We start from the raw sequence: 12,149 nt of genomic DNA, 5'->3' as shown, positions 1-12,149 counted from the left end.
ATTTCTCCCTCCAGAAACACAACTGCTGTAGTTACTATAACAATTATTTGCATTTATATAGTGCCTTTACGTTAGACAAAAATCCCAAGGTGCTTCACAGAGGCATAATCAATAGAAAATTGACCTAAAGCTTGGTTAAAAAGGTAGGTTTTAAGAATTGCTTCATAGTCCTACAATGTACAGAAACCAGGATTGGGCCATTTTATTCTCCTACATTGTGCTAAGAATGATTCACCTCTATTATGTGGAGTTAAGACATCTGCCCACAGGATAGGGCAAAAATCTTTTGGCGATCACTCCCAGGCCTCCATCACATGCCATTAGATAGTATCTTGGCTAACTTGCAGGCCATTTGGCCGCGTGGTCAAATACATTCGGAGAATTTCTAATTAACATGAGAAGTACTTCAAAATGTCATTGTTCCCAGCACAGAAGTAGTTTCCACAAACTCACAAAATACTTTCTACCACAGAAAAATATCTTTATCACCATCATATGGCAATGACTGTCCACTGACTAATTTCATTTTCTTCCAGGTTTGTGCAGATGTGGATCTATTGCCCACATTTCCCTCCAATTTACAACAAACCTGTTCATAGAATTATGTCTGTGGTGGTGTTTATGCTCCACACGAGCCTCCTCCCACCCTACTTCATCTAACCCTGTCAGCATATCCTTCTATTGCTTTCTCCCTCATGTGCTTATGCTATTCGCCTCAATTACTCCTTGTGGTAGCAAGTTTCACATTCTTATCACTCTTTGAATAAATAAATTTCTCCTGAATTCCCGATTGAATTTATTGGTGACTTCCTTATATTTATGGCCCCTAATTTTGGTCTCCATTACAAGTGTAAAGATCTTCTCTACGCTTACCCTATCAAATCCCTTCATAATTTTAAAGAGATCTATCAAGTCACCCCTCAGCCTTCTCTTTTCTACAGAAATGAGGCCCAACTTGTTCATCGTTTCCTTTTAAGTATATCATCTTAGTTCTGGTATCATCTTTCAATAAAGTTAAAACCTAGTGGAAAATCATTGGAATGGACAATTTCTGTGAACACTATGCTTGACCCTTCAAATACTTCAGAAAAATTCACAATATTCACTAAAAATATCTCTGAATATTTCTGATTCTACATAAGTTAATCCAACATGCATAGTGGTACGGGTAGTGTCGTGGTTAAGTTACTGGACTTGTAATATAGAAAATGTGAGTTCAATTTCCACCATGGCAGTTTGAGAATTTGAATTCAGTTTTAAAAAAAAATCACCAGGTAATAAAAAGCTGGGATCAGAAAAAGTGACCATGATGCTGTCTTAAGTTGTTCGCTGATGTCCTTCAGGGAAGGAAACTTGCCATCCCTACTTGCTCTGGTCAGATCCATACCAACGTGGATGATGTTTAACTGCCTGCCCACTGAAGTGACCTAGCATGCCACAACCTTCTCAAGGCAACGAGGGTTGGGCAATAAAGACTGTCCTTGCCAGTGATGCCCACATCCCGAGAATGCATAAAAAAACACCAGTAACAAGTGTCTCCAGAATTACAACATTCTCCTCCCCCATCAACAACAATAACTTCCATTTATTGAGCACCTCTAACATAGAAACATTTTAATGCGCTTCATAGAAATATTAAAAAAAAGAAAGACTTGAATTTATATAGTGCCTTTCACAATCTCAGGATGTCCCAAAGTGCTGTACTGCCAATGAAGCAAAATGAACAATGAGCAAAAGAAGGAGATATTAGGAGGAGTGTCCATAAGCTTGATCATAGAGGTGGGTTTTAAGGATGGTCTTAAAAAAGGAGAAGGAGATGGAGTGACAAAGTGGAAGAACGGCTTTTAGGGAGGGAATTCCAGTGCATGCGGCGTAGGCTGAAGACATGGTCGCAAATGTCGGGGTGTAGGTGGGAAGGGGCGCATAAGAGGCCAGAAGCAGAGGAAGGGGGTTGTAGGACCTGCCAGAGATAGTGTGAGAGATTGTGGGAGAGAAACCTGACAGAGAGAGATAGAACGACAAAAAGAGAGCGGCAGGTTCAGGGTTAGGTCAGGGGGTTGCTGCGGGAAGGTTTGATTTATTGGGAAAGGAGTAAGAGGAAAAGCACCAGAGGCTTCAATCATAGTTGGAGGTGAGAACGGGGGAAACAGGGAGGGAGGTTTAAGGATATAGTTGGTAGTGGAGAATGGAAGCCATGGTTATCTTTGCATTCCAGGAAGATCCTGGAGGAGTGGCCATTTGTGACTTTGGTGCTGAACGGTGAAGGGCGGTGAATACATACCGTGAAATACTTCACACCAATGGGGTCCTGCAGAAGCCGTTCGAAGGACACTGCCCAGCTGGCCACTGATCTCTCTGCGAAGCCTGAACTGCTCTGGACATTGGGCAGACTCACATTGCTGTTTAGACTCTGGTTACTTCCACGGCCATCAACCTTGCTGACATTCAATTCTGTGGAGATTGGGTCATGTTATTATCTTTGGATATCAAAGTAATAAGCTGAACAAAAAAAGTCAATACAATAAATCTATATGGCACTAAATTTGTTTAGCTAACATAGGAACCATTCAGCCACTGGAGCTCTTTGGGCCCCGATGATTCAGTTAGATCATGGCTGATCTGTATCTTAACTCCATTTACCCGCCTTTGCTCCATATGCCTTGATACCTTTACCCAACAAAAATAGACTGATCTCAGTCTTCAAAATTTCAATTGACCGTCAGCAACAATAGCCTTTATATGGTTATTCCATGACTATCCTGCAGAAAAAGCAAGCAAACAAATGGGACAGTGTAGATAGTAGCTTGCGGATTCCAGTAGTTGAAGGGTTTCGAATGAGGGGTCACAAATGATTAGATGTCAGAGATTTAGATCAGGGCTGGAGAAAGATCTTCACAGAAAGGTGCTAGGCAGTGGAATTCACTTCCAGGATTAGTAGCTGAGGGAGAACCCATGTCAACATTCAAGATTAGATTAAACAAGTGGTTGAAGGTAAAGAGGGATAAAGGAACAGGGTAGGTAAATATGAGAAGGACTATAGGCTTGCATGGAGGGTAAATGCCAGCACAAACTGGAAAAGTGTTGTCACTTTTATGCATCTCTTCTTTACATCCTCACTGTATTGCTCAATGCATTTCACCTATTCTCACTCACTCTTTCCCAGAACTTCAAAACTGCAGCACTTTTTATCTCCCTCAGCTCTCCTTTTCTCCAACAACTGAAAGTCATTTCATGTCCAAGGTTGGTGTATCATCTTCCATCCTACTCTTTCCTGCTTTGGTAGCTTTCTGCTCCGTAAAGCAAGGCCAGACTAATTTCATGCAGACACTTATGAGGGAGTGCAACAAAGGTTCACCAGACTGACTCCTGGGGTGGGGGGATTGTTCTATGAGGAGAGATTGAGTAGACTAAGCCTATATTCTCAGGAGTTTAGAAGAATGAGAGGTGATCTCATTGAAACATACACAATTTTTACAGGGTAGATGCAGGGAAGATGCTTCCTCTGACTGGGGAGTTGAGAACCAAGGGTCATAGTCTCAGAATAAGGGGTTGGTCATTTAGGACTGAGATGAGGAGAAACTTCTTCACTCAGAGGGTGGTGAATCTTTGGAATTCTCTACCCCAGACAGCTGTGGAGGCTCAATTTTTGAGTATATTCAAGACAAGAATGATAGATTTTTGGATATTAAGGGAATCAAGGGATATGGGGACAGTGCAAGAAAGTGGAGTTGAGGTAGAAGATCAGCCATTATCTTATTGAATAGTGAAGCAGGCTTGAGAGGCCGAATGGCCTACTCATGCTCCTAATTCTTACGTTCTTAGGTTCTTATCAACAGAAGCTAAAATATTATGGGGCCGAAATTGCCCATCTCAAAAAGGCCCATTTGCACCTCTGGAAGGTGGCAACAGGGCGCTAAAGGGTTTTTGTCCAGGGGCAGGTGGCAGAAGCGACCCGTCTGGAATTGCCCCTGGGTTGGCGGCGGCGAAAACGGTTGTGCGCCAGCCCCTTCTCGCTCCGCGCCGACCCCTTCTTGCCCCGCGCCAACCCTTTCTCGTCCCGCACCGACCCCTTTGCGCCCTGCGGGGGAAGTTACCCCATGGGAGCGAGTTGGCGCAGGGTGATGCCGCCCGACAGTTTGCAGTCAGTAGGACAATGGCAGCCGCTCGCTACCAACAGGTAGGCCGGCATCCCCTCTTGGGTACTGGGCTGCTGGCCTGGCCGACAACCTCCCTGGTGGACCAGTGGGTGCCATTAATGTGGCTGCAGAGCTCGCAGTGGCCGTCCCCTTTAAGATGCGACGATGTGACGCGCTGACGTTACTAGCGCTGCGCTGATGTGCGGAGTGCGGCACTGAGTTGGAGCGTGTAGGGGGGTGGATATCTTGTGGTCTCTATAGAGCACTGCCAGGACTTATGTTCCTCAGGAGCTGCATGCACCTGGTCCCACTGAGCTGGCTTCTCCAATAGGGTAGGTTCAGCTCATTTCAATATTTCTTCATGCCCCTAATGCATAGCCTATAATAGGTTGCAATCACCACAAGGGTCAGGGGTCACCTGATCAAGTGTCAGCAGCTATTAAAGGGATTCCACGCTCGCGGCCTTCCGCGAGAGGTGGGCACCGGAGGGACTGGAGTGCATCATCACGCCCGGCAACCAAATTTTAATTTGATTTTACGTTTTAAAGTTTAATTTGTTTTCATTGCCGGTGCTTTTAGTGTCCCCCTCCCCTTTTATAGGGGGCACTGGAAAAATTTGATTTTAGCGCCCCAAAAAAAAAACCAAAAACCAAAAAAAAAAGGGGCCTTGAAAATGTCTGCTGTGTCACCCAGGTCGGGTGGCATGGTTTTAATGTTTTATGTTTTTGCAGGTTAACTCAAAAGAGTTAAAGGGATTCCACCTGACATTAAATTGGCACCAGTTTTTTTTTTAAATTGTAGAAAACCTTGGGGCATAATTACTTTTAAAGACTGACCTTGGAAGTCCAAGCATGCAGAGATACATCACAGAGGGTCTTGCAGCCAGGAGTCAAACTGAAATGTTTATTTACGGCCTGTACTGGAATGTAATTAAGACTGAAAGTCTGCATCATGGGAAGGACATTTCCATCATTTAAGCTGGTGCCTTAATGACTCCACCCAGGGCATAGGAGATTTCACTGGACCTGAGCACCACAGTTACCTCAGAGCATATTATAGCATGCCAGGTGAATGAAGTTTAGGCCGTAGGCTAGAGTGCCGCTTTATATGGAGAAAGAGCACATACAGCAACTCCATACTATGGGCGCCGAACATTGCATTATTGACCCCACAGAAACAGGGAGGAATCTGCTGAGATCAAACCAAGAACATGCATGTCATGAATCTAAAGTCAGGCCCCTTGTACTAATGAGGGGCTTTGCAGGAGCCTCATTGTCCCCCACAGAAAGGCATTTTTCAGGTGTCTACCTCACATTACTAGTCCCACACACCAGCTCATTTAGATGTTGTAACAATTACAAATGAAGGGGTGCTTCTCCATAGTCTTATTTCAGTCCCGAGTGGATCTGGTCCCAATATAGAAAATTGCCTTAACTTGGCACAAATTGGTACAAAATGAACCTGTGTCACTCCTGATCTCTGCACAGTGTAGGAGTATAAACGAATTTCACTCAGGTGGTTGGTGCGGGAGATGGAAAAATATTACTGATGCCATTAGAGGTGCTCTTTTGAATTTTGGGCAGAATACAAAGAGCTATATTTGACTTGGGATCAAGGCAATAGCCTTGGCTTGGTGAGTCAGAGGGTCATGGGTTCAGGCCCCACTGTCAGATGAGACTTTAAATGGGGCCCGTCTGCTCTCTCAGGTGCATGTAAAAGATCCCATGGCACTATTCAAAGAAGAGCAAGGACGTTCTCCCTGGTGTCCTGGCTAACATTTATACATCAGCCAACGCTACTAAAATAGTTTAGTTGGTCATTTATCTCATTGCTGTGCACAAATTTGTTTCCTCTATTCTTGCAGTACAAGAGTGACCACACTTCAAAATTGGCTGCAAAGTGCTTTGGGAAGTCCTGAGGTTGTGAAAGGCGCTATGGAAATGCAAGATTTTTCTTTATTTCTTGTTTGGGAGTGTTTGATACTTACATTCACTTTCCCAAAAATGGAATGTGTCCTATTTCCCAGCACCAACATCTGTCACCTCAATGAGTGCAAGACTCATAAAAATGTGGTAATTTTCTCCTGTTTCATTTTCTGAGCTCTTGCTTTGAGTTACTATCTGTCTCTATTATGCATGTCACTGCAATGAGATACCTAGGATAAAAACTGATACATGTTACTTTAAGTTTCTCTTCGTGTTTTTGGTCCTTACTACCCTTGTCGCTCCCCCTTCCCTGTTTTGTATTTTTGCTGAAATTCCTACTTTGATGTTTCAGATCATGAGTGCACGGAGGCATGCCAGAACAGTAAGTACTCTGAACAGCGTAGCACAGCGCAGTCGAAAATAAATCAAACCTCTTATCTCCCAGATTGGCACAATTGGCATACGAAGTAAAGAGGGCTATCACTCTGTAAGGAATAAAATCCAAATTCAAAAGAGAGCGAGCGTTAATGAGTATCTATGTTGCAAACAGAGTGAGCACAAGATGCTATCAAAAGATCCAAGCTGCTTAGAGTTTCAACGAACAAACACTATTGAGGCAGAGTTTCTCTGTGTGCTACTTACAGTGAATTATATAGAAATTACAACCTGGAAATAGGCCGTTCAGCCCAGCCAGTCTGTGTTGATGTTTATCCTCCACATGAGCAGTAGTCCCAATCTCATGTGCTTTCCATCTTCCTTTATTCCTCTTTCCTACACTCCTACCTAACCTATTCTTAAATGTTGACATGGCCTCTGCTTCAATCTGGCAGTGCATTCCATAATCTCACAAACCTCTGTGAAAAAACATTCTCCTAAATCGCTTACAGTTAATCTTATAACTATTATAATAAAACATTAAATCTGGCTGATACTCTAGTGCAGTACTGAGGGAGTGTCCTTCGAATGAGGCATTAAACTAAAGCCACGTATGTCACTTCAGGTGAACGTAAAATATGCCATGGCACAAATTGAAGAAGAGCACCGAGTTGTACCGGTGTCCTGGTCAACATTCATCCTTCAACCAACATCACCAAAAACAGATTATTTGGTTATTTATTTTGGTGCTGTTTGTGGGATCTTGCTGTCTGCCAATTGTCCACTGTGACAGGCACTGCATTTCAAAGTAAGTTACTCTGTAAATTTCTTTTAGACTTTTCGAAGAGATATAATAAAATGTAGAAAGGAAATAACTTTCGTTTAATAATCCTGTTAAGAATTACCTATGGAACCCACGTGAGTTGACGGCATGTGCTACCTCAAGACTCCTGCTGTGAAGTTTCAACGTGAAGGACAATTCCCATTTTACTTGACGCAGTGACCCAAAAATATCCAACTAAACCCAGCCAGCACATCGGGTACCGTGATTGTCGGGCTCAGACGTGTGAGCACCCATCACCCCTGTGCTCGCTGACTTACATAGGCTCCCAGTGCAGCAACATCTCAAATTTAAAATTCTCATCCTCGTGTTCAAATTCTTCCATGACCTCGCCCCTCCTTATCTCTGTAACTTCCTCCAGCCCAAAACCCTTCGCAATCTCTGCGCTCCTCCAATTCTGACTTCTTGTGCATCCCTCACTTGCTTCGCCCCATCATTGGCGGTGGTGTCTTCAGCCGCCTAGGCCCTAAGTTCTGGAATTCCCTTCTTAAACCTCTCTGTCTCTCTACTTCTCTCTCTTCCTTTAAGACACTTCTTAAAACCTCCCACTTTGACCCTAACATCGAAACGGTTTGTTACTCCGGATCAAAGAGATGCAGTGGCGGCTGGTGACCGTTTTGACAGGTGAGGAATGTATAACCAAGTCCGCCCAGTAACCGTGGCAATGAGCAGATGCCACAGTCCAGGACGCAAGCCAGTAATCTGCCGTTTTCAGGTAGTTTTCTTGATAAAGCAGCAAATATAAAGACCTGACTCCACTGGGAGATACCTGACCATCATTAGGGAAGAATCTATTTCTGGAGGCTACATCAATAACTTCCCCTAAGAAGCTGCTGTTCGATTCCTTCAGTAGCAATTGTTTCGCACCATCTCTGTTCCAAGTGCAGGCAGGAATACCATTGGCCAATCGTGAGCAAATTCACGGGAGGGGGCGGGTGGGGGGGGTCAATGGTATATCAAGTCCGGTGGACACGAAGACCATCTATCTATCAACCAACCAATTTGACACCAGTGACACCCTCCTCCCCACCCCCCACAACAAGGTAACAAGGTCTTGGCTCTCTTGATCCTATTACTTTAAATCGAGCTTGAGGGTAGAAAAATTACTCCTGGGCTCATCAATTCTCCCCAATACCACAGTAACAACACATCAAACTGGCACTCACCAGAGTTTCTGAAACTGTATCGGCTTTTAAAAAATCCTAAACGTCGTAAATTAAACATGTTAATCTCAGCACACGCCAACATGATCACTGCGGCCTCTTCAGAATCCCAAACAACTCCTTCCTCCTTTTCCCCACACAATTCACAGGAAGTGACACTCTAGTTCTCAAACACATTGTGCTTAGTTATTCTCACTTTTCATTAACTGTTTCACCATTATTAACGCGATGTTGTGGTGCATTTCTATCACAAGTGGCTGCCTCCCAATACAACAGAGTCCCATCAGGCCATTCCCATCTTGTCTTCAAATCATGTTCAAATCCCCACATGATCTCTCACCTCTCCCTATCTCTGTAACTTCTTCCAGCATTACAACCCTCCAAGATCTCTGAGCTCCTTCAATTTTGGCCTCTTGAGCATATCTGATTTTAATCGTTCTGCCATTGGCAGCCGTGCCTTCAGCTGCCTAGGCCCTAGGCCCTGGAATTCCCTCCCTAAACCTCTCCGCCTCTCTACTTTTCCCTCCTTCTTTGAGACTCTCCTTCAAACCTACCTCTTTGACCAAGCATTTGGCTACCTGTCCTAATATCTCTTTATGTGGCTCGGTGTCAAATTTTAGCTGATAACGCTCCTGTGAAGCACCTTTGGACATTTTTACGACGTTAAAGATACTTTATATTGCAATTTGTTGCTGTTGTTGCCTCTACCTTGGCAGCACGGAACAGGCTTGCAGTTTTGGACACTGTCTCTTGCAAAAAAATTAAGCAAGGTGTCGAATAGGATAGTGAAGGAAAAACTATGGAATCATTTAAGGTTCGCAGGGCCCAATCGATTCAATCCTTCCAGCCATGAATGTTACATTGTCGGGAGGAGAGGCCCCTCTGCTGACACTGCCTCACCTGTGGTCTGTAGCAGCCATTTTACACCAACCCATGCAAGGGCTCCCTGGCACAGATGGAGTCGCTCTAGGAATCTGCCTGAAACATGCAAATTAATCAGATCTCAATCAATCGGGCAGCAGAAAAACCCAACCTGTGCCAGCGAAGCTGCTGTTGGAGACAATCTAGGTTGATTCTGGAGATGAGGGGTTTGACTTATCAAGATAGGTTGAATAGGTTGGGCCTCTACTCATTGGAATTCAGAAGAATGAGAGGTGATCTTATTGAAACGTATAAGATTATGAAGGGGCTTGCCAAGGTGGATGCAGAGAGAACATTTCCACATAGGGGAAACTAAAACTAGGGGACATAGTCTCAGAATAATAGGCTGCCCATTTAAAAATGAGATGAGGGGAATTTCTTCTCTCAGAGGGTTGTAAATCTATGGAATTCTCTGCCCCAGAGAGCTGTGGAGGATGGGTCATTGAATATATTTAAAGTGGAGTTAGACAGATTTTTGAGCGATAAGGGAATAAAGGGTTATGGGGAGCGGGCAGGGAAGTGGACCTGATTCCATGATCGGATCAGCCATGATCATATTTAATGGTGGAGCAGGCTTGAGGGGCCGTATGGCCTACTCCTGCTCCTATTTCTTATGTTCTTATGTTCTAGGTTGTAAAAACAGGAGTAGTTAATCTGGCCCCTCGAATCTGATTGGCCATTTTATTAGCCAAGGCACCTTCATACAATCGTACACCACAGAAAGAGGCCATTCAGCCCACCATGCCTGTACTGACTCTGACAGCTATCCCATTAGTCCCACTTCCCTGCTCCTTCCCCATAGCCCTAGCGAACCTTCTATGATAGAGGTGGGTATTGCAAGCTGTTGTGAATGTACAACATTCGAACTCTGGTGATTGGAAGAGCAGTTGTCAAGATTCCTTAAAATTCTGGAACTCTCAGAAACCTTCCAACCCGAAGCCGATCGAAATAAGTCATTTATTCATTCTAGAGTCACTTCATTTATAACTACGATAACACTGGGCCCAAGTTCATTTGCTCGCTATGCAAACATGTTCGGTAGTCCCACCCTGCTGGATGCCAGGGGTTTATTTTAACCCAATCCATCCATCAGGAACAGGGGAGCAATGTTTGGATCGGATGCTCATTTTGGAAAACAGGATGTCCAATTAGAACCGGCCTCGTTCCCGCCAAGTGAGTTCGGTTAAATGTCCCCGTCCATTGAGCAGAGCAAGATCCGGCAAAGACCCTTTTGTGTAAAATTGTGTTTTAGGTGTTTAGCAATTTTTTGTTACTGTTACAGTGAAAAAGCTGTTCCTGATTGTTAAGTAGATTTATTACTGCAATATTGGAGTTTGTTTCAGCATCAAAGTACTTCCCCAATTTAGTTAGAAGGAACTGAATGCAAGGGATGGAGCTCATCACCTTTTCACCGCTCTCCAATCCTTTCTCAAAGATTCTTTCATTCCTCTCTTCTGTTTATGATGCAAGCCCCACTCCAGAGACTTGAGCACACAATCCAGGCTGACACTCTCAGTAGAGCACTTTGGGACTGATGCATTGTCGCAGATGCTGCCGTTCGGTGAGATGGTTCTCTCTCCTCAGCTACTGACCCTCTCTCCCTCAAATCTGCCGTCATCACCCCCTCCTCAAAAAACAACCCTTGACTCCACTGTACTTAATAGCTACTGCCCCATCTCCAACCTCCCTTTCCTCTCCAAAGTCCTTGAACTTGTTGCTTCCCAAATCCATGCCCATATTTCCCAGAACTCCATCTTTGAATCCTTTCAATCTGGTTTCTGCTCCTGCCACAGTACCGAAACAGTTCTCATTAAAGTCACAAATGAGATCCTTTGTGACTGTGACAAAGGTAAACTATCCCTTCTCATCCTTCTCGACCTGTCTGCAGCCTTTGACATGGTTGACCGCTCTATCCTTCTCCAACGCCTCTCCACTATTGTCCAGCTGGGTGGGACTGCACTCAACTGGTTCTATTCCTATCTATCTAATCATAGCCAGAAAATCACCTGCAATGGCTTCTCTTCCCACTCTCGCATCGTTACTTCTAGTGTTCCGCAAGGATCTATTCTTGGCCCCCTCCTATTTCTCATCTATATGTTGCCCCCTGGCAACATCATCCGAAAACATGTCATCAGTTTCCACATGTACGCTGATGACACCCAGCTCTACCTCACAACCGTGTCTCTCAACCCCGCCATGGTCTCTAAATTGTCAGACTGCTTGTCTGACATCCAGCACTGGATGAGCAGAAATTTTCTCCAATTAAATATTGGTAAGAGCGAATCCATTGTTTTCGATCCTCGCCACGAACTCTGCTCCCAAGCCACCGACTCCATTCCACTCCAGAGCATCTGTCTGAGGCTGTACTAGACTGTTTGCAACCTTGGTGCCATATTTGACCATGAAATGAGGTTCCAACCACATATCCACTACATAACTAAAACCGCTTATTTCCACTTCCGTAACTTTGCCCATGTCCGCTCCTGCCTCAGCTTATCTGCTGCTACAACCCTCATCCATGCCTTTGCTACCTCTAGACTTGACTGTTCCAACACACTTTTGGCTAGCCTACCACATACTACCCTACGTAAACTGGAGGTCATCCAAAACTTGGCAGCCCATGTCCTAACTTGCACCGAGTTCTGTCCACCAATCACCCTTATGCTCGCCGACCTACGTTGGCTCCTGGTTAAACAATGACTCGATTTCAAAATTCTCATCCTTGTTTACAAATCCCTCCATGGCCTCGATCCTCCCTATCTCTGTAATCTCCTCCAGCCTTATTACC

General features: G+C 44.4%; 1 protein-coding gene across 3 annotated transcripts in view; it reads right to left on the bottom strand.

The window, feature by feature from the left end:
* Window positions 1–12,149, bottom strand: part of LOC139263057 (regulator of G-protein signaling 14-like) — a 95,039-nt gene that overhangs the window by 47,820 nt on the left and 35,070 nt on the right. For 2 of the 3 annotated variants that reach the window (XM_070878571.1, XM_070878572.1), the window contains exon 3: window positions 2,282–2,451. The exons of the other annotated variant lie outside the window; for it this stretch is intronic. In XM_070878571.1, the coding sequence (XP_070734672.1) occupies window positions 2,282–2,451 (170 nt within the window). The remainder of the gene's footprint in view (window positions 1–2,281; window positions 2,452–12,149) is intronic. 3 annotated transcript variants of the gene reach the window in all.

The sequence above is a fragment of the Pristiophorus japonicus genome, chromosome 4 (genome assembly GCF_044704955.1).
Source record: "Pristiophorus japonicus isolate sPriJap1 chromosome 4, sPriJap1.hap1, whole genome shotgun sequence".
Lineage (NCBI taxonomy): Eukaryota > Metazoa > Chordata > Chondrichthyes > Pristiophoridae > Pristiophorus > Pristiophorus japonicus.
The sequence above is the reverse complement of the archived record's forward strand: the minus strand, read 5'-3'. Positions and strand labels throughout refer to the sequence as shown.